We start from the raw sequence: 23,159 nt of genomic DNA on the forward strand, positions 1-23,159 counted from the left end.
AAAGAAAAAGGACAGACAAAGGACAGGACAGCTATATGAACAACAGTCTCGCTCCACTTCCAACTCTCGTCTAGATCTCGTCTTCGTCTTCCGTCGGCTGCGCCCTCCTGCCCCGGCTATCCAACCTGTCCAAGTTGATCCCGCTGCTCTGCTGGCTGGCAGGCATTGCGATGGCTTGTCTGACCGTCTCATTGCTCTCCAGAAACTGGCGCAGCTTCTCCTTGCCGATCTCGACGGCCTGGTTAGACGCCGCGTTGGCCATCTGCATCATGGGGCCCAAAAGGTTCAGCGTGTAGGCGACGTAGGTCCCGCCGCCCATGATAAGGATGAGCATGAAGAGGACAGGGTTGCGCAGAACTGGTCATTGTCAGAATACGACGCACTCCCGGGCGCAAGTGACGGCGGAGGACTTACTCATGACAATTTCGTTCCATCCGAGGACGAGGAGGATGACATAGAAATAGAGAGGCACCTGGGTGATGCCCCCAATGGCGCTACGTTTGGCCTCCACGTAGACACCATCGGCCATCTTCTTGAACCGAACGACCAAGTCTTGCCGCTTGCTCTCGCTCAGCACCGTCATCTCCTCTTCCAGACTCTTTCCTTCCTCCTCGTCCACGCCGCCGATGGGGACGAGATCCTCTTCGTCCTCCGGGTCGACGCCAGCAGGCTGCGGGCCGATAAAGCCCGGCAGGTCTGGGGGCGCGTACGTGGCGGCCAGTCGAAACCTGGCCAGCAGCGGGATCAACCCCAACGTGGATTCCCGGGCCCGGGTATAAACACCCTCGATGTCGTCCGTGGGTCGCCAGATCCGGGGCACGCCCTCTTCATCGTACCGGAACTTTTCCTCAAAGTTCTCGCGCAGCTTCATGAGGATATTGCTCTCCATCATCTCCTCCTCGATCTTCTCCCTGAGCGCCACCCAACTCTTGCGTCTCAGTCGCCAGAGGCCGATCTCGACTTCCTCCAGGCTCGCCTCGAAGCTCTTGGCACGGTCCGTAAAGCGCGTCGCGGCCTCGGCCACGATGCCGCGGAAAGCGCCCCACACCCGGTCCCAGAGATCCTTCTCGGTCGCTGGCTTCTCGCCGTCCTCGGGCGCGCCAGACCCGCCCCTACCGGATCCGAGCTTGTTGAACTCGAGACCGATGGAATCGCCAAGCCGAGACTTGACCCACCTCTCGACGCGGATGGCCAGCCTCCTCATCTCCTCCTTGCGCAGGCGCGCGCTGACCTGGTCGAGCTCCTTCTCGAAAAGCCGGTACTGCGGCTTGAAGTTGGTCCACGCAACGCCCTGGATCAGGAGGCTCTGTGCCTCCTTCCGGAAGACTTCAAGAGCCTTCTTCTTCTGTGTCTCGACGATCTCGGCAAACTCGTACGCGCCGCCGGCCTTCTGCCCGGCCTTGACCACGTTGGTGACGGCGTTGCTGAACGCCGCCACCCCGCTTTTGTGCGCCGCCGACAGCTGGGTCTGGTACAGGGCCTTGAGGCGCGTGTCAATCTTGCCCTCGAGCTCGCCGCGCTTCGTGCTGTACACGCCCTTGTGGTACCGGCTGGCTTGCGTCTCGAACGCCTTGAGGCACTTCTCGCGGGCGCCGGCGCCAGTGGCACCCAGGTCGGGCAGGACGGTGTTCTTGCCGAGACGGGCAGCCTCGGCCTGCTGCTCTTCGAGCGGAATGATGACGGTGTCGAACCCGACGAGGACTTCGCGCGAGATCTCGTCGCAGCGGAACTGTGCGAGGAGTTCTTGCTGGGTGGGAAGGTCGAGGTCCTTGTTGTTGACGATCTGGTCCCACACGCCTTGGGCGTAGACGGACAGTCCGTCGGCGGGAATCCTCCTGTGGTACTCGGGCAGGAACACGCCGCCGACGAATTCCTGATCCTTGGCAGAGCGGTGACCGGCCGTGAAACGGGTGCTGAGCTTGTCGACCTCCTCGATGAACTTGTCGGGCTGGAGGATCTTGTGCGGGAGGGCGGCGAAAGCAAAGTCGAAGTAGTCTTCAATCTTGGAGTTCTCGAGCCCCTGGGGCTTGGAAATGCTGGACCAGATCCTGGTAAGGTCCTGGATCAGAGTGTCGCGCAGATTGGCCAGGGGCGTGTTGCCGATGTGGTCGCGAATGACGAAGAAGAGGAGGGACCTTGTCTGGGACCTGCGGCATCGCGTCAGCAACCTTCTGCATCGAGACTTGCGAGCAGCGAAACGTACTGCCGGTCCTTCAGGAACAGCTGCAGGTTGACCTCGAACACTGTCTTCAGCAGACCCATGTTTGCGCCCTGGTACAGGCCGACCTGGTGCTCCCAGATGTTGACGATCAGGACCTCGCTCGTGGCCAGGGCAAAGAGGGCGCTCTTTCGCTCAAAGTCCTGGTCCTCGCCGCGCTCGCGACCGTCGGTCCCCTCGACGTCCATGACGAGGATGTTGTCGGCCACGGCGGCCCCGTCCCCGTTGGCGCCGACTCGCTTGTTCTTGGCCATCCATATTCCCTTGGTCGTCTGGCGGCGCGCCGACTCGGACATGACGCTGAAATCGGTCTTGAACAGGTGGTTGAGAAGGGTGGACTTGCCCGTCGACTGCGATCCGAAGACGGAGATCAGGTGATAGTTGAAGCCGGCCTCGGCAACGCGGGTCTCGTTGAGGTAGTCATTGAGGTTGGTGCTGCAAAACAATAGAAAGTATGGTTAGCAAGCTGCCTCGAGTCGTTCCGGTCGCTCCCGCTGGGCGAGCGAACAGCGTGGCGGATCTCGCACGAACTTGAATGCTTTGTCCTCGTCGATGACCTGGATGCCGTGCTCGTACTGCTTAGCAGTCGGCCCATCGCCGACTGCCGCAAAGTGGCCGTTCATCGGCGCGGTGGATCTCTCGAGTCTGTTGGTGTGCAGGGCAATGTACGGAGTAGAGGAAACGAAGAACTTCGGATGGCTCGTCCTGCGCTACAAGAAAGTCCGGCGCTGCAGGAGATGCCATGATGCAGCGACGGCCGGGTGAAATGCAGGGGGTGGTGGGTTGCCGTAATTTCGCAACTCGGAGCTTGTGACAACCCCAGCAGTTGCTGCCCCAGCGATCCGGGCGCTTGTAACTAAGGGGAGCCGCTAAACCCAATACGATCGTCCACAGCACCTTACTTGAGTTGGTAGTGCCTACACATACTAAGGTAGGTACGCAATACCTCAGTGGACTGTTAGAGAGTTACAATCACTGCTCCAAGTTGTTTCCGAGCGGGACCAGCGCCCTCTGGGCTACTCTTTGGTCGGATGACGTCTTTGACAATGCGTACGTCACGTCTTGCAACCACGTGCTCAAATATCCCCGTCACTTCAGAGTGAGCATCAACACTGAGCAACTCGATGAAGTAGTCATCCAATGCAACGCCTGCAGGCTTCCACCATGACCACGTGGGACTCTCATTCACGTACCAGATCAAGCTAAGAGTCACTGGATGCAGCCTTTCCGGTTGGCCGTTACCTCCCGCCCACGGTTCCCTTTCAGGTTGTGGTTTCCACTTCCCGCCAATGGTGTTTGATCAAAAAGTAGCAACTGGACACATCTCTATTAAAGGTTTCGTCACAGAAAATATAGAGACGAGCTTCAATGTGACGCCCCTAAGGCTGTCGTGGCTGGAGACCAGAAGCATGAGCTTTCTGGGAGTAATAGTTGATGTGATCCGGACGTTTTTCGCCGTCACGAACTGATTCGGCTGCCTTGCCTGGCGATACCGAGGGAAGGGAGTACCAGCAGCCATTGTGCCGCCATCAAGGTGCTGATTAAGTCGATAGCACATTTCCCAACACTCAAGGTTCGACGGTCAACAGAATTGAATGGAACACTGAAACCCTCATGGTAGCTGGAATTGCCGAATTTTGCTGGGTTTCAATGATCGGAGAATGGAATATACACATTTACCTTGAGCTGTTCATCCTCCCTATATAGCCGGGATACGGTGTAGGAAGGGGAAAGCAGTTATCATAGGAAGGTACCCTTGATAACTTTTTAGCCTTGGGTGTGTAAGGCCAAGACGATGGTAGGTAATTCAGCAATGGCGGGCTGCGGGTTTGTGCAACCGAGCCCCATATCTTTAAATAGATCCTATTGAACTGTAATCCGTACTGTACAGTATATACATACCTATTTGGGTAAGTGGTGCAGGTTAATAATAGGCAGCTTTCGGTAAACTGGTCATGAACCTTCCAAGAGCTTTGCCTCCTTCACCCGAGCCAAGCATCGACAGACATCTCGCTCACCTGACCGGCTCATGGCTTGATTTCCCACAACGGCCAGAAACTGAATCTAGTAGCATTCTGTAAGCCGTGCTCTCTCCAAATCATTAAAAACAATCTGTCCAACAAAAAGGAGCGTTTTGGCTGACGTCATTGAAGGATCCCGCATCATCGAGTTTTTGCAACGATGCTCCCCCACGTGGACGCGGCCATCCTCGAAGCTCTAGGTCTTGAAGCAACCAGCTCCAAGTTAGTCTCTCACGGAGGATCCGGCTTTTCCTCCACCCACAAATTGGTGGCTACCAAAGATGGCCAGGAGTTCACCTTCTTCGTCAAGACGGGCTCCGGGCCTGAAGCCGAGATCATGTTTCGAGGTAATTATTACCTTTCATCGGCTTGATCCCCGTCTCCCGCACGCCCTTCGTCCCGTCACCCGTGTGTTGTAGCCTGTCGACTAACGCCCGTTCCAAGGCGAACACGCCTCGCTGAACGCGCTCAACGCCGCCGACCCCTCCCTCCGCCTCGCCCCCCGCTCCTATGCATATGGAGCACTGCGCTCCTCCCCGGGCAAGTTCTTCCTCGTCACCGACTTTCTCGACTTCAACTCGTCCGCCTCGAACGGCACGGGCCTGTCGCTCGCTGCCAAGCTCGCCAATCTCCACACGACGCCCGCGCCCATCCCCAAGGGCTTCTCCAAGCCCATGTACGGGTTCCCCGTGCCGACCTGCTGCGGCGCCACCAAGCAAGACAACACCTGGACCGAGTCGTGGGCCGAGTTCTACGCCGAGCACCGGCTGCGGGCCATACTCCGAGAAGGAATCCGGCAGAACGGACAGGACAAGGAGCTCAGCGAGGCCGTGGAAAAAGTGGCGGCCGTGGTCGTGCCGCGGCTGCTCGGAGATGGGCATCTGAAGGGCGTCATGCCCGTCGTCGTGCACGGGGACTTGTGGAGCGGTAACCACGGCCGGGCAAAGATCGGCCAGACAGGCGGAGTTGAGGAGGTCGTGTTCGACCCGTCGTGCGTGTACGGACACTCGGAGTATGAACTGGGCATCATGCGCATGTTTGGCGGCTTTGGCAGCAGGTTCTGGGAGGAATACGAGAGCCTCGTCCCCAAGGCCGAGCCCAAGGAGGAGTGGGATGACAGGATCTCCTTGTACGAGCTGTACGTTTAGCTGTCTGATCTCGCGGTGCGCGGAGTTCGCGGTGCTGACGGACGTGCAGATACCACCATCTCAACCACTATGCGCTGTTTGGCGGAGGATACCGCAGTGGCGCCATGTTCATCATGCGGAAACTCATCTCCAAATACGGAGGTGGTTCTGGCCAAGTTATGAGATGAGGAAGCCGCTTCAGAGATAACTAATATATATTATAGTAACGATAAATAATGAGCACAATATGACATTTAGATAATATTATATTATAATGTAGCTAAGTCTTAATAATTAATAGGTACCTTGTGAATCTGTCAGAAGCACTAGAGCCTCTAAAGCACTAGCCATACGTTTGTCACAGCATATAAGGCGCTTAAACGCATTAACCATTTCTTTTATCTATAAATATCACTCGTTTTTATCTTCCTTGTAAATAGTTTAACAAGCAACTTTTTAATCATTTAAGCTACCTACTATAAAGCGCTCTCTATAGCTTACTAGAGATTATTATTATATTTAGTAGTTATAAGCCTAGTATCTTGACTACTCCTTATTAATATTATTCTAATACTAGTAATAGCTCTCTCCCTCTATAAATACTCTTACCTCGCTCTAATTTATATCTAATAATATATTCTACTATAATTAAAATGTCTATTAATACTATTATATACCTTATAAGGCCTAATACTTAGAAGTTATAATATATAAAGCTCTAATTATAGATAGAGTTTATTAGAATATAGGTATTTATATAACAAATCTTAATCCCCTTACTACTAAAAGGGACTTTTAGATTAAAGGTTCACTTAGGCAAGGTAAGGTTCGATAAAGCCAAAGGGTTTATAATAAGTACTTAAGCAAGTATTTATATAGTTATTAGTAGGTAACTACTTACATTACTTACTAAAGAACTCTAGAGTCCTCTAGGACAAGTAACTATCTATCTAATATACTTGTCTAGTTTCCTTATTCCTAAGTGTCCTTCTTAGGTTCTGATCGTATAATTACTATTACGATCCTTTAATCGTTATCTAGGTACTTACCTTGATTGAAGTATAATCATTATAATCACTTCCTAATTAGTCCTTAGATCTTATAATTCCTAATTAGTTCTATATACCTTATTAGGTCGCCTTATATAGCTAAATCATAATATAATACCTCTCCCTAGGTCTTTTGTCCTTAAAAGACTTAGGTCTATTTTAAATAATACTAATACCCCTTACTTATATATAATTATATTCCTTAGTCCTTTTCCTCTTTCCTTTTATAATATTATTAAGATAACTAATTATATAAGAAAGAAGTTAAGGTCTAAACCTATTATATTAACTCGGGCCTTAGCCAGGCTAGAAGCAACCTATAGGGATATTACAGAACGTAAGAAGTCCGACTACTACCTATAGGCCTTAAACGTCTCCCTCTAGGGGACCAATAGGCCTATACTAGCTAGTAAAGGGTAGGACTAGAAGAGCCTAGACGAGGAGGTCACGCGGGCCGAGGTAGCCTACCTCCCACTCCGGCTCAGTAGATAGGCATCGGCCCCGGCCGGGCCTATCTTCTAGGACCCGGAGGAGCTTCTATAGGCCTTTGACAGGCTTATAGAGGCCCTTAAGGAGATAACTACGGTCTCGGCTCTAGTAAAGAAGGCTAGTATAGGTAGTAAACGAGCTTAATAGTAGACAAAGGAGGTTTAGGAGGCCTAGAAGAGGGCTAAGGAGGTAGAGAGGGCCTATAGGGGTACCCTAAACCCCTATATATAGGAGGCACTTTGGTAGGCCCTATAGGACTAGGCTAAGACTATTATAACCGCGAAGATTAAGAGTTAGAGAGCTATACTATAGGAGGTAACTAACTAGCTAGACCTACTATAGAGGTTAGAGTAGTAGGTAAGGCTATAAAGCTACCTACTAGTTAACCCTTTAAAGCTCCTAGCCTTTAAAGGAGGGCTTATAATCTACTAATAGAAGGCTAGGGCTCTAGCTAATAAGTTCTTTCTAAATCTAGAAATAGACCTATTAGATATTAATAACCTAGATCTAAATAACTACTAGGAGCCGAAGTTCGAAATAAGCTAGGAGGTTATAGTAGGTAATGTTAGGGTAGTACTAGCTAGAGTAGCCTTATAGAAGGCCCTAGGGGAAGACCTCCTCCTTATAGGCCTATTAAAGGCCTATAGGTAGCTATTCTACTAGATATTAGCTATATTAGCCTTAGAGAGCTTATAGCTTGGCTATTTCCTAGCCTAGTTTAAAAGGGCTAAGATAATAGTCTTCTATAAGCCTAGTAAACCCCTATAGGCTTACTTTACCCTAGGTAGCTATAGGCCTATAGTACTCCTACTAATAGTAGGCAAGGTATTAGAGGCTATAGTTATCTAGAAGGTAATAACTATTATAGAGGCCTATAGGCTTCTCCTAGCTAAGTAGATAAGTAATTAGGAATATAGGTCTACTAAACTAGCTATTTAGCTTATTATAGCCTAGGTTTAGGAGGCTTAGAGGTATAAGGTAGCTACCTCCCTCCTATAGCTTGATATCTTAGGGGCTTTCGATACTATTAACTATACCTAGCTACTAACCACTTTATAGAGCTAGGGCTTCCTAAAGTAGTTAGTAGTCTAGGTTAGGGAGTAGCTATAGGATAAGGTAGCTATCCTTTACTTCGATAGCTAGGAAATAGAGGATATAGTAGTAAGGGCCAGGGTCCCCTAGGGGTTACCCCTCTCCCTTATATTATTTATCCTCTATATAGTATCCCTTTACTAGGCTATTTACTAGGCTAGCCCTATAGTTAGTTTAGTAGGCTTTGCCGATAATACTAACCTTCTAGCCTTTAGGAAGGCTAAGGAGGCCTATAATAATTAGCTATAAAGGGCTTAAAAGGCCTACCTATAGTAGGTAAGGACCTAGGATATAGCCTTTACCCTAGAAAAGTACGAACTTATCTACTTTAATAGGGGCTAGAAATAGTAGTTATAACCGCTAGAGCTCCTATAGCCTAGAAGGGGTACTATCACTATAGCCCCTTCGAAGTTAGCTAGATTCCTAGGGGTCTAGCTAGACTAGAGGCTATAATAAGGCCCCTATTATATAAAGGTAGCTAAGAAGCTAGAAACCTAGGAGTTTACCCTAACTAGGCTTACTATAAAGACCTAGGGCCCTAGCCTACTATAGGCCTATAAGGTCTATACTAAGTATATCTATAGTACCCTAACTTATAGGGCCTTAAACTTCTATAAGCCTACTAAGCTAGGGGGTAAGCCGGAAGGCCCTACTAGGGAACTATCGAAGGCCTAATATAGGGCCCTTTAGGTAGTTACTAGGGCCTATAAGGCTACCCCTATCTACTACCTTAAAACGGAGGCCTAGGTATTACCCCTTAACCTCTATCTTAATAAGAGGCTAGCTAACTTCGAAGCTAAACTTGACTAGCTACTCCTATAGACTAGGGCAGGCCTAGGGGCCTCCTAAGTCCCTATAAGGGCTCTTATCTAATAGGCCTATAATAGGCTTAGCCAGAGGTTCCGGAAGAGAAGGACTAGGGCAAGGGGCTAGGAGCTAAAGCCTATAGCCCTAGAGATAGTAAGGTTAATAGTCTAGTAGTAGGTCTAGGAAGGCTATAGAGGGGGTTAACCCCCCCTATAGACCCTATAAAGTAGATTATAGGCTATAGAATTAGCCGTAGTAACTAGCTAGAGCGATTATTAGAAGGATAACTAAGCTAGTAAGAGGATATAGTATACATTAGATAAGGACCCCCTATACCTAGTTTTTATAAGGGAAGGCCTATAAAGGTATTAGGGCCTAACGAAGGCCTAGAGCTCCCTACTAATATAGGCCTATATAGGGGCTATTAGCCTTTATGACTTCCTTTTTAGAGTTTAAATCCTAGGGGTTAGTACCCCCTACTATGCCTATAGCCAAGGGAGGGAGACTATAGAGCACCTAGTTATCTAGTGCCTAAACCTACTAAGAAGCCGAACGTAGGAATCCTAGGAAATACGGTTATAAAGGGACCTAGACCTCGTTTTACGGGGTATAGGGGCCTATAACCATCGTTTGGTAAGGAGGGTTCTATAGTAGCTAATAGACCTAGGGAGGCTCCTGGAATACTACCTTACGAGGAGGCTAGACCGGGAGGGAAGGCCTCTTTAGGGCTATTCTAGCTACTTCTCCTTTTCTTTATAGTGTATTAGTATTCCGGATTAGGTACTAAAGGAGGGATAGAGGTTTTTATCTGGCCTATTAGGTATAGTTTCCTTTATATATAACTAGAGAGGCTCTAGTATACTTATTAGTATAGTGGTATAGGACTAATAATAATAATAATAATAATTAAGTTATTCTATTTATCTATCTATTTATAGATAATATACTATTAATAGCTTACTATTGATATTTAAGCGTTATATTAATACTTACTAGAACTTTAATATGAACTTTATATCTTAGTCTATAATCTATTTATTTAGCTAGGTATATACTAATATAACTTATTAGTAGACTATATCTATAAGTTACTTTACTATCTAGGATTCCTTATATAGGAAGAAGTATACCTATTTTGTTAAGCGGTCTACTATAGTAACGATACTATTATAGATTACTCCTATAGCTATATCCTTAGATTCTAGAAGCTTTATAATAAAGTCTATTATAATTAAACTCTATAATCTTTTAGCTATTAGTAACGGTTAAAGTAATCTATATAGCTTATATCATACTATCTTGCTATAGTTATAGATATTATAGTTCTATATAACTTCCTTAACTCTTATACTTAGTTATAGAAAGTTATAATATTATTTGACTTAGGCAATTGTTTTAGTAATGCCCTTAACGTTATCTATACCCTACTTAGCCACATACCTAATTTAGCTAGGCTTATTTCTAGCAAATTTCATCAAATTAGAACATCTACTAGAGCAACCTAACTTTCTTAATTTTCTTCCAAACACCACTTTTCGACTCCTCTCGACATCACGATCACAATCGCCGATAAGAAGAATACCCCCGAGCCGTCGCCATACTGCCAGGACGAAGACCGATATCTAGACCTCGAAACCTTCTACGCTATATTATAGGGGCTTAAAGAGGGGGTAGCCTTTGAGGGTAATATAGGGTTAGGGGAGGATAATAAATAGGATAATTGGTATCTCTAGATTGCTCTGGTTCGAATATAATTGATTTAGTACTTTTAGAGTTAGAATTGGTTGAGTTATATCCTGCTGTTTGTCGTATTTTTTGCTAGCAAATTGAGTGGCCGAAGAGGGTATATAGCCGAAAAGGGTATAAGATACGTTATATCCTCTAAGTTGCGATTTATATAGCTCTCAGATCATTTCCGTTTATTTGTTATACCTATATATATATACCTTATCATAGTACTAAAGTTTTCTGTCTTATTCTTTCACTCCCTTAGGTACTTCGGGTCTAGGCATAGCTTGGTACTTGGTATTATCTTTTCGTTCTTCCTTAAAGATTATATAATATTTTATAAATGGTTATACCAGGTTGTCTTCATTTATAAGGGGTTCGATTAGGTACTATAGTAACCTATCTAGTTACTTGTTTAATAATAGTAGCGATAGTGTTATCTTCCCTTTTTTATGATCTAGTCTTCTACTTAAGGTATCTATATATATATTTTCTATACCTTTCTTATAGAGTATAATAAAGTTAAATTCTAATAGGAATTCTACTTACTATATTTATCGTCTATTAAGTTCCTTTATTATTATAAAGTATTATAGGTTTTTATAGTCTATATATACTTATACTAGTTTAGTTATACTACTAAGGTATAGTTTCTATTCGCGAAATGCTTTAATAATTACTAGTAGTTCCTTATTATAGATTAGATAGTTAAGACGTAGTCTATCAAGCTTTTTAGAGAAGAAGGCTATAGGGTATAGCTTCCTTTTCTTATCCTATTATCCTAATTATCCTTTAATAGCATAGTCTAAAGCGTCCGTTTCGACCTTAAATGATTTCTATAGATTAGGTAATACTAGTATAGGGTCTATAATAATAGTATTTCGAATGTTAGTAAAGGCCTTCTTATATTTGTCTTTCTACCGAAATTCCGTATTTTTCTTAGTAAGCTTATATAATAATTAAGCAATTATACTAAAATTTTAAATAAACATTTGGTAGAAGTTAGCAAATCTAATAAATCCTTGTACTTCTATTATAGTTATTAGTTCTAGCTACTCTTAGATAGCTTTAATCTTCGAGGGTTCTATCCGAATTTATCCTAGGGATATTTTGTACCCTTAAAAGACTATCTTTCTAATATAGAATTCGCTCTTTTCCTTATTAACTAATAGCTTATACTTATATAATATATCTAATACTACTCTAATATACTTTTAGTACTTGTCTATTATCTTAGAGAAGATAAGTATATTATTAAGATAGTATATTATAAATTGGTTAAGAAAGGGTTAGATTATATAATTAATTAGCGTTTAGAATATTACTAGTATATTTATAAGGCTAAATAGTATAATAAGGTATTCATAATGCTTATAAGGTATCCTAAAGGCTATCTTCTACTTATTACCTTCTTTGATCTAGATATAGTTATATATAGATAGTAAGTCAAGATATATAAAATATTAGGCTCCTACTAGCTAATCCTAGAGCTAAGAGATTAGTAGTAATAGGTATTAGTTCTTTATAGTCTATTTATTAAGTTACTAGTAATTAACGTATAACTATAGCTTTTCGTCCTTCTTTAGTATAAATAGGATTAGGTATCTTACTAGCAATATTAATAGGTAGATATACCTTCTTTAAAGGTTCTCCTCTAAATATTATTTTAATTCTTCGTTCTAGGCCTAATTAGTATAATAGATCTTAAAGAACTTTAGTTATACTCCTTCCTTAAGCTTGATCTCGTAGTCCTATAGGCTATACTCTAGTAGTCCTTCTAGATACTTTACTTTGAACGCTAGGTATCCTTTATACTCTTTAGGTATTTCTTTAACTTCGTCACGTTTCTCGGTTTTCTAATAGTATATAAACTTTGTTCTATCTATAGTAATACTAGCGATTTCTCCTATTTCGATCTACTATTCTATTTATAGTATTCTATATTCGTTAATAGAGAGAATAGCTACTAGTAGGTTAGCCTGTTTCTCCTATCTTATCGATGTCATTATACTACCTCTTCTAGAGTCTATAGTAGTCTGTCTACTACTATCCGTCTCTTATAGTAGATCTATAGAATATACCTTTTCCTAGGTACCTTTCTATTATGATCCTTGTATGCTCCCTATTATACTAGTCAAATATAACTCCATTTGGGGTTATAGGTAGCTACTATTCTTCTAGCTAATATCTAGGTTATAGTCTTTATATTATAGTAGTCCTAGTATTATATCTTTATTATTACCTATATCTATAATATCAAATATAACTATTATAATCTTTCTTACTATAGTAATGTTAATTAATTCTATCTTTCTATATACCTATTATGTTAGGAATAGTCCTCTAATTATATTATATTTCTATTTTATTCTCTAGGATATCTATAGTCGGTTTACTAGTACTAGTAAGATTAGATTTATTTCCACTCTACTATCTACTAGTATAAGTATCTTATACTACTTCCATTATACTGTTATCTATAGTCATTTGTCTTACTATTATAGTTCCAAAATTATAGCGATTTCCTACATTTCTACCGGGAGGTCTCGATATAGTAGTCTCTTATGCTAGTTCTTCCTATATTAGGCTACCACTTGCTGCTAAATTAGCGTTAATAGTTTTTAGGCCCTTCAAAGGGCCCTAACCTATTTCCTAGGTTAGCGCTAATCTCTTTAAGTGTTTGTCTAATGGCGGCTTTGTCAATCGTGCTTATATTATTAAGCTACTACTTATTAGCGTTTTCCTATTACTAGGATTATATAAGTTATACTTTTCTTACGTAATCTTAGGTATACTTAGCCTTCCCCTCTATATAGTATAGGTAATCGTAACTTAGGTACTATCCCTATAGATTTCTACTAGTACTATATTCTTTAGGCTATACTTATTTTAGGATAATTATAATACTTCTAGGGTCTTATATCTTAATCTTCTAGAGTAGATCTATAGTTTTATTCCCTATATTATATATCTAACTAATAGGGTATAGGTTAATATCTTTATCCTCTAGTCTTATAGGCTAGGAATTATTTTTATATTTATTATAGAAGTAATACTAATACATATATACTATATATTAGAACTAGGGAACTTATATATATACTTTATATTATAGATATAGTTATATAGCGTCTCCTAGGAGGTATTAGAACGGTTCTCTATACCTTTCCTATTATATAGTTATATTAATTTCCCCTGTATTATAGTATAGATATTTTACCTAATACTCTATCTATATTTATTTATCTTGCTTCTCCTATATATATAAGAACTTATACTTAGGGTTATATATATTATAGTTAAGTTATCTATTGTCTAGATACTCGTTATAGCTATCTAGCCTATTGTAAGCTATAAACCGAGTTTCCTTAAGGTATTCTATTATCTGTTAAAGTCTTTTAGACTATTTATAGAGTTCCGTGCTCTATTATTCTATCTCTTAGGCATACTTAGCAAACTTAGCTAGGCATTTATCTCGTTCTTCAAGCTTATCCTTAAGTTCCTTTATTTAGTTTTGGTATTACTTAATCTATTCTTAAAGGAATAGGATATTTAGTCCGGGTCGATCGACTTCTTAGGTATTTATAGTCTATATACTATTTTATCTCTATATAATAGTAATTCCCTATTATCGTAGCTATATAGTAACCGTATAAGGTAGTATATATTTTCCTACTATATCCTATATAGCGATTCCTATATTAAGGTCTACTATAACTAGTTCTAAGTATAAAGGATCTATATTATAGTTATTATCTTTATTAATCTAGTTCTTAGGTATACCTTGTTTGTCGATTTCCTTAGGTTAGCTATTCCTTTCCTTATAGGTATATTTATTATCTAAACCCAAGTCTATTATATTTTCTAGGTTATCTTAGGTATAACCGATGGTAGCGACTTTGACAATGTCTTATATAGTTTTATTAATAGTAGCGATTTCCTTTTCTGGGACTGGTTTCTAATCTTTCTTCGGGCTCTAGTATTCCTACTTATAATGTCCCTTCTTTCTATAATTATAATAGGTAACACTAGTTTTGTCCTTAGTTATCTTTTTCTTTTCTTACTTCTATAGAATATCTATATCTATAGCTCTAGTATATATATTTTAGGATATACTCTAATATTATTACTTCTTCTTATTATTAGCCTTGATAAGTAGGACTCCTTAAGATCTACCTTTATGTTATTACTTCTAGGTATATAGCTAGTTATTAATTTATATAGCAGTAATAATATACTTATTAAGTATATCTAATCTATCGACCTTATATAGCTTATCCTTAACTTCTTCCTTAAGGCTATTATAGAATAGCTATATTAATCCTTCCTTATTGATTTCTATATATAATAAATCTTATTAGAATATTATAGTATAACTAGTTACTAATTTGGTTTATCTTAGGTATACTAGTTATTCCTAGGTATAGAGTTTCTTATTAATATCTTTAAAGACCTTCTCAATTTCTTTCTTAAACTTATTATAGGATTTAAAAATTTCTTAGGTAATGTCCTCCTAGTCATCCTTGTCATTCTTTAAGTAGTCTCTTAGCGTCGGTTTAAACTATTAAAGTACTTTACCTTTAAGCCATAAGGCTATAAAGAGGATCTTAGCCTCTTTGGTTCTAAACCTATCTAAGTAATACTATTATTATTATTATTATTAGTCCTACACCGTTATACTAATAAGTATACCAGAGCCTCTCTAGTTATATATAAAGGAAACCATACCTAATAGGCCAGATAAAAACCTCTATCCTACCTTTAACGCCTAATCTAGAAAACTAGTATACTACAAAAAAAAGGAGAAGTAGCTAGAATAGCCCTATAGAGGCCTTCCCTCCTGGTCTAGCCTCCTTATAAGGCGATATTCCGGGAGCCTCCCTAGGTCTATTAGCTACTATAGAACCCTCCTTACCAAACGATGGTTATAGGTCCCTATACCCTATAAAACGAGGTCTAGGTCCCTTTATAGCTATATTTCCTAGGATTCCTATATTTAGCTTCTTGGTAGGTTCAGGCACCAGATAACTAGGTGCTCTATAGTCTCCCTCCCTTAGCTATAGGTATAGTAGGGGGTACTAATCCCTAGGACTTAAACCTTAAAAAGGAAGTTACGGAGGTTAATAGCCCCTATATAGGCCTATATTAGTAGGGAGCTCTAGGCCTTTATTAGGCCCTAGTATCTTTATAAGCCTTCCCCTATAAAAACTAGGTATAGGGGGTCCTTGTCTAATATATACTATATCCTCCTACCAGCTTAGTTAGCCCTTTAACGGTCGCTTTAGCTAGCTACTATAGCTAGTTCTATAGCCTATAGCCTTCTTTATAAGGTCTATAGGGGGGGTTAACCCCCTTTATAGCCTTCCTAAACCTATTACCAGACTATTAACCTTACTACCTCTAAGGCTATAGGCTTTAGCTCCTAGCCCCTTACCCTAGTCCTTCTCTTCTAGAACCTCTAGTTAAGCCTATTATAGGCTTATTAGATAATAGCCCTTATAAGGACCTAGGAGGCCCCTAGGCCTACCCTAGTCTATAAGAATAGCTAATCGAGTTTGGCTTTGAAGTTAGCTAGCCTCTTATTAAGATAGAGGTTAAGGGGTAGTACCTAGGCCTCTATTTTAAGGTAATAGATAAGGGTAGCCTTATAGGCCCTAGTAACTACCTAAAGGGCCTTATACTAGGCCTTTAATAGTTCCCTAGTAGGGCCTTCCGGCTTACCCCCTGGCTTAGTAGGCTTATAGAAGTTTAAGGCCTTATAAGTTAGGGTACTATAGATATACTTAGTATAGACCTTATAGGCCTATAGTAGGCTAGGGCCCTAGGTCTTTATAGTAAGCCTAGTTAGGGTAAACTCCTAGGTTTCTAGCTTCTTAGCTACCTTTATATAATAAGGGCCCTATTATAGCCTCCAGTCTAGCTAGACCCCTAGGAATCTAACTAATTTTGAAGGGGCTATAGTAGTAATACCCCCTCTAAGCTATAGAAGCTCTAATAGTTATAATTACTATTTTCGGCCCCTATTAAAGTAGATAAGTTCGTACTTTTCTAGGGTAAAGGCTATATCTTAGGTCTTTACCTACTATAGGTAGGCCTTCTAAGCCCTCTATAGCTAATTATTATAGGCCTCTTTAGCCCTCTTAAAGGCTAGAAGGTTAGTATTATTAGTAAAGCCTACTAAACTAATTATAGGGCTAGCCTGGCAAATAGCTTAGTAGAGGGAGGCTATATAGAGGATAAATAGTATAGGGGAGAGGGGTAACCCCTAGGGGACCCTAGCCCTTACTACTATATTCTCTATTTCCTAGCTATTAAAGTAAAGGATAGCTACCCTATCCTATAGCTACTCCCTAACCTAGACTATTAACTACTTTAGGAAGCCCTAGCTCTATAAAGTAATTAGTAGCTAGGTATAGTTAATAGTATCGAATACCTCTAAGATATCAAGCTATAGGAGGGAGGTAACTACCTTATACCTCTAAGCCTCCTAAACCTAGGTTATAATAAGTCAAATAACTAGTTTAATAGACCTATATTCCTAGTTACCTATCTACTTAGCTAGGAGAAGCCTATAGGCCTCTATAATAATCGTTACCTTCTAGGTAACTATAGCCTCTAATACCTTACCTACTATTAGTAGGAGTGCTATAGGCCTATAGCTACCCGGGGTAAAGTAGGCTTATAGGGGTTTACTAGGCTTATAGAGGACTACTATCTTAGCCCTTTTAAACTAGGCTAGGAAATAGCTAAGCTATAAGCTCTCTAAGGCTAATATAGCTAGTATCTAGTAGAGTAGCTACCTATAGGCCTTTAATAGGCCTATAAGGAGGAGGTCCTCCCCTAGGGCCTTCTATAGGGCTGCTTTAGCTAGTATTACCCTAGTATCGCCTATTATAATCTCTTAGCTTATTTTAAACTTTAGCTCCTAATAGTTATTTAGATCTAGGTTATTAATATCTAATAGGTCTATTTCTAGGTTTAGAAAGAACTTGTTAGCTAGAGCCCTAGCCTTCTATTAGTAGGTTATAAGCCCTCCCTTAAAGGCTAGGAGCTTTAGAGGGTTAATTAATAGGTAGCTTTATAGCCTTACCTATTGCTCTAGCCTCTATAGTAGGTCTAGCTAGTTAGTTACCTCCTATAGTATAGCTCTCTAACTCTTAGTCTTTATAGTTATAATAGTCTTAGCCTAGTCCTATAGGGCCTACTAAAGTACCTCTTATATATAAGGGTTTAGGGTACCCCTATAGGCCTTCTCTACCTCTTTAGCCCTCTTCTAGGCCTTCTAAACCTCCTTTATCTATTATTAAGCTCGTTTATTACCTATATTAGCCTTCTTTACTAGAGCTAAGACTATAACTATCTCCTTAAGGGCCTCTATAAGCCTATTAAAGGCCTATAGAAGCTCCTCTAGGTCCTAGAAGACAGGCCTAACTAGGGCCGATACCTACCTACCAAGCTAGAGTAAGAGGTAGGCTACCTTAGCCTATATAACCTCCTTATCTAGGCTCTTCTAGTCCTACCCTTTACTAGCTAGTATAGACCTATTAGTCCCCTAGAAGGAGATATTTAAGGCCTATAGGTAATAGTCGGATTTCCTATATTCTATAATATCCCTATAGGTTACCTCTAGCCTAGCCAAGGCCTAGAGTAGGTCTATTATAGAAGGCTAGTTACGTTAGTCCCCTTAAGGGGCCCTAGTAACCTAGCTATATAGCATTTATAGGTTAAGGTCTTACTAGTCTATAAGGCTAAAGAGGTCCCTAGCCCTTAGGCTAAGCCTATTAAATAGGTCCTAGACTAGATAGTAGAGGTTAAAGTTACCTATAAGAACTAGGGGGTAGGTTAGCTAAGGTAGGGCTAGTAGGCCTTATAAGAGGGCTTGTTTACCCTTGCTATTATAGACTAACTAAAGTTTAAACCCCTTCTCTCCTAGGGTTAGAAAGGTTACCCTATACTAGTTCTCCTCTACTAAATAGTCCTACTAGCTAACTAGGAACCATTTAGCTATTAGAATAGCTACCTTACCCTTAGGCTTATAGACTAGGTAATATTTCAAAGCCTAGAGGTAATATATTAACCTTATAGACCAGTTAATCTATAGTTCCTAGATAGCTAGTAGGTTATATTTAGCCTCCTCTAATAAGACCTTAAGGACCTATTTATTACCTTAGGCATTCTACTAAAGGACCTTAATTTATATTCGAGGTAGCTAGAGTAGAAGATAAAGGTATAATAGTAGTAGGTTCTATAGCTATTGCCCCTTTAACTAGTTATAAGAAGGAAGGGGCTCTAGGCTATAGAAAGAAGATATAGGTCTATTAGGTATTAAATAAGGTATTCCTAGCTGCCTATTAGGCTAGGGTAGGCCTCTTATAGGGGCGTTTAGCCCTAATTTAGTAGTGGTTATTATCTTCTAGCTAGCTATTAAACTCGAAGGTAACCTTCTAATATAGTTACTCTAGTAATTAGAAAGTCTAGGGTCTATATTAGTAGGCTTCCCTAGCCCTTTCCTAGGCTTTGACTTTCTTTAGGTAGCCCTTATACTAGGTAGTATAGGGGCCCCTATAGGTTATATACCTATAAGGGAGTTAGCTAGAGTAAGTAAGGCACTAGGCCTCCCTAGTCTTCCCTCCCTTACTATAGGCCTTTATATTATAATAGCTATAATAGGCTAGCTACTAGTAATACTATTAGGTATAGCTAAAGCTCTAATACCTATAGTACTACCTTAGCTCTAGAGTATCCTAGTAGGGCTTATAGTCTAATATCTAGGTATCCTGGACTATACCTTCGTTATAGGCTCTCTAGGCCTCTTTAAGGTCCTATAAGCCTAGGAGTATTATAGCCTACTTCCTTTATAGGCTCTTTAGCAGCTAGAACTTAACCATTTCAATCGATTATAGGCCTATAATCCCCTTAAAGTCTTATTTACTAACCCCCTATAGCTCCTCCTTCCGGATTCCTTTAGCTAGGACTATATAGGCCCTACCGACCTCCCTAGCCTCCTCTCTAAAGGCTATAGCCACCTATCGCTTATTAGCCAAATACTAATCCTTAGTAGCCTTATCCTTAAAGACTATTACTATATCCCTACTTAGGAGCTTCCTAGCTACGATAGCTCCCTAGCAGCTAGAGGTTTTATTAACTACTTAGACTATCTCGGCTAGGGTTTAGGCTCTAAGATCCTCCTATAGGCTCGCGTTCCGTATTATGACCTCCTATAAGGCCTGTAGTAGTACTACCTTAGCCGATAATAGGCCTCCTTAGGGGCCTGTTACCCCCTATTATGGCCCTATAGCTACCTATGCCTAGGTAGGGCAAGGGGTAGCCTTAAAGGCTTCTTTAAGCCCCTTTTTAACTTCCTTAGCTATAAGTTCCTATAGGTTTAGAACTAGGCCTATAATAGTAGTTATAAGGCCTTATAAAAGCCTATTAGTAAGGTCCTATACTTTGCCCTATTTAAGGCTTAGTATAAGGTTAACTAGTTATATAATAAGACCCCTTAGCTCCTTGATATCTAGGGTAGGGCAGGCCTATAGTAGGCCCCCCTTTGATTAGCTTAAAGCTATGGGCCTCCCTACTTAGTGGCTTAGCGGTAGGCTTTAAATCGATATTACGTTTAGGGGCGCTAGGTAGTCTATATAGTGAAAATTTGACAGTCGTACGAGGTACGGTCGGATTGTAGTTAGGTCTGGTTCCTGTGCTTGCGATGCCTATTACATACCTGCGACGGCTCGTGCGCGGTTGAAAGTGGTACCACTGGATAGCGTTTTTCGAGAGCTTTCTAGCGATGGTAGTTTCGTGTGTTTTGGTGGGGTATTCGCGAAGATGTAAGAAAGGCTTATACTATAGCTGTTAGAATATAGATAAGACTTATTAGATTTATATATAAGAAGGAGATAAATAGAAAACTACCTTTTAAATGTAATATAGATTATTTAATTATTTAAGTATACTATTTAGCCTAATAAATATGCCTATTACCTTTTAAAATTATATTTATTAAGTATTAGGGAGATTACTTAATAAGTCTTATATAATTTACTTAGATAATATTTTACTTTTTTACCTCCCTATAAAACATATATAAAATACATTTAAAAAGTGCTTAAATAGCTTTAGAAAGTATAACTATATTATAAATTAAGTAAGTATTTATTCTATAAGGACTAAATTAAGTTCTTAGAACTTATAGTAAACTGATATAATATTTTAATAGACCTAGGGCAAATTAAAATAATAGAGGAATAGCTAAAACTCTAGACCTATTATATTCTTCAAATGTTTCTTAGATTTATTAACTTTTATTAAAAATTCATTTATAATTTTTTATAAATTACCTACGCCCTAACAGGTCTATTAATAGGGCTTAAAAAGGGAAGGAAACTAGGGAGAGTCTAATTTAATCTTAAAGAGTGAAAATCATTTCAAGAAATTAAGGATAATTTTAAATCGGCGTTAGTTAGAGCTCTAGTACTTTGACCCTAAAGAGCTAATCATTATTAAAATAGATACTTCTATATTTATAATAGGGTAGCTCCTATTATAATTAGTAACAGACTCTTAAAAATATCTTATAGTAGTTTTGTTAGCTTAGTTCTTAAGATTAGCCTATTATAATATCTCTAATAAGGAAAAAATAATAATTATAAAAAGTTTTAAGTATTAGTAATACTACTAAATAGGAAATCCCTATAAAATTATAATCTGTTAAGATTATAATAATTTATAAGGATTTATAAGATAAATTTAATTTAATAGTTACTAAGATAATATATATATCTATTAGGCTTTAATTTTACTACTAAATACTAGCCTAGGAAGTAAAGCCTAGTAGATAGCCCTTTAAAAACCTAGATTATAAAGAAAATAATCCTTTTAAGAACTAAGAATAGTTACCTATACTTTAGAATAAGATAATAAATTACTAAAAGCTATACAAAGTATAAAGAGTTTATTAGTAGTTTGATACTAGACTATTAGAATCTAATAATTAAAAGTTAATCTAAAAAGATTATATAATATAGAAAAGGTATACCTTAAAAGCAAGTTATTAATATTATATAAAGAGGCTAAAGATATAATAAGACTAGAATTAGCTTCTACTATCTAGCTATTATAAATATTTAGAGAATATATCTTAGAGCTCTGGAGATTAGACCCCTTGAGTTAATAAGTAAGGGAAGGCCTAGAAAAGGGTTTAACAAAAAGCTAGAGATATATTAGCAAAGCCAAACTATGGTCTATAGGACACTATAACAATTTACTCTATAAGAAAGTACTTTATGTCCCTATAGAGGAAACAATAAGGTAAGAAATTCTCTAGTTATATTATAATAATGCTAAAGCTAGGTACTTTTGGCCCGAACGAACTAGTAAGCTTATTTAAGGAAAATTTAAATAGAAAGGCTTGGTAAGAGATAATAGAAATTGGTACTAAACCTACTATACTTACTAAACGAATAAACCTAGGTAATATTCTTATAAAGGTATAATAGCTTAGAATCTTTCCCAATTCCTAGCTAACTATAGTGAGAATTTAGTATAGATCTCATTATACGTTTTACTATAGTAAATTTTTAAGTTAAAGAAAAAATATAATATTAATAATTATAGATTAATGTACTAAGATAAATGAATTCATTACTATTAATTTAGATACTATTAACTAGTAGCTTACTTAGCTAGTTTATAAAGAGATTAAACTTAAATATAATATATTAGAAGGCTATATAAGTAATCATAGCACTATTTTTACCTCTTAAAATTTAGATAGATCTTTACTATCTAAACTAAGTTTATAGTTAGCCTTCTATAATATTTTACTATTAAACCAATATATGAATAGAACAAAGTAACTAGATATTAATATAATATTTTTGTTATTTTGCTATAGTAAACTCTATAATCTAGATATAAATCCTCCTAAAGTAGAATTTATATATATAATAACGCTACTAATACAATCATAGGATTACCCCCTTTCTAAGCACTTATAGGGTATATACCTTATAATGTTATTGTAAATCGGGGACGATTTACGTAAGGGGAGGTACTACCCTAATACTATAGAGTAGATTAAGAAGGTACGAATATTATAAAAATAATTATACAAGTATTAGAAAAGGGCTATTTGAAAATATAAATGTTATTATAATAATAAATACTAGGAAAAGATATTTAGGAGGGGTAATTTTATTATACTTTTAACCTAAAATCTTAGACTAAAGATACTAATAAAACTACCTATTAGGTCTATTCTAGCGCCTTTACATGCCCTATAGCTATACTAATTAATTTTAACTATTCCTATACCTACTACTTTATTTTACTAACCAAGTATATAGTATACCTAGTCTATAACTAATAGGAGTTCACCCTCCTAGCTCTAAATATCAATTTAGAAGTAGAGGAAGTAAAGGAGGATAGAGAGGATAGTATAAAGTAAGTATATAGTATACTAACTAGTATATTTAGTTTTACTTTTATAAGAAGACGAAGTATATTAATATATCTATAATATAACTATTTATAAGGTGCTAGCCTTATAGCATCTACAGATAAGCGTATAATGTTTTATTTAACTACCTTAAGGGAAGAAAGAGGAGAAAGTAAGTACAGATGCCAA

At 39.4% G+C, this 23,159-nt stretch overlaps 2 protein-coding genes across 2 annotated transcripts; one reads left to right on the forward strand and one right to left on the reverse strand.

The window, feature by feature from the left end:
- Window positions 1-70: 70 nt before the first annotated feature.
- Window positions 71-2,841, reverse strand: P884DRAFT_302531 (RHD3/Sey1; the record flags this gene model as incomplete). Its single annotated transcript, XM_069444951.1, has 4 exons — window positions 71-357; window positions 415-2,147; window positions 2,204-2,653; window positions 2,750-2,841. The coding sequence occupies 4 exons, from the start codon at window positions 2,839-2,841 to the stop codon at window positions 71-73; spliced, it is 2,562 nt and encodes an 853-aa protein (XP_069294577.1).
- A 1,362-nt stretch (window positions 2,842-4,203) lies between these two features.
- Window positions 4,204-5,647, forward strand: P884DRAFT_230360 (Fructosamine/Ketosamine-3-kinase). The gene is made up of 4 exons (XM_069439787.1): window positions 4,204-4,295; window positions 4,372-4,586; window positions 4,684-5,377; window positions 5,437-5,647. Exons 2-4 carry the CDS (start codon window positions 4,400-4,402, stop codon window positions 5,552-5,554), a joined length of 999 nt encoding a protein of 332 aa, XP_069294578.1. The 5' UTR covers window positions 4,204-4,295; window positions 4,372-4,399; the 3' UTR covers window positions 5,555-5,647.
- The last annotated feature ends 17,512 nt before the right edge of the window (window positions 5,648-23,159 follow it).

This window comes from Thermothelomyces heterothallicus (assembly GCF_042370625.1).
Source record: "Thermothelomyces heterothallicus CBS 202.75 unplaced genomic scaffold P884_scaffold_27, whole genome shotgun sequence".
In the NCBI taxonomy this organism is placed as follows: Eukaryota; Fungi; Ascomycota; class Sordariomycetes; order Sordariales; family Chaetomiaceae; genus Thermothelomyces; species Thermothelomyces heterothallicus.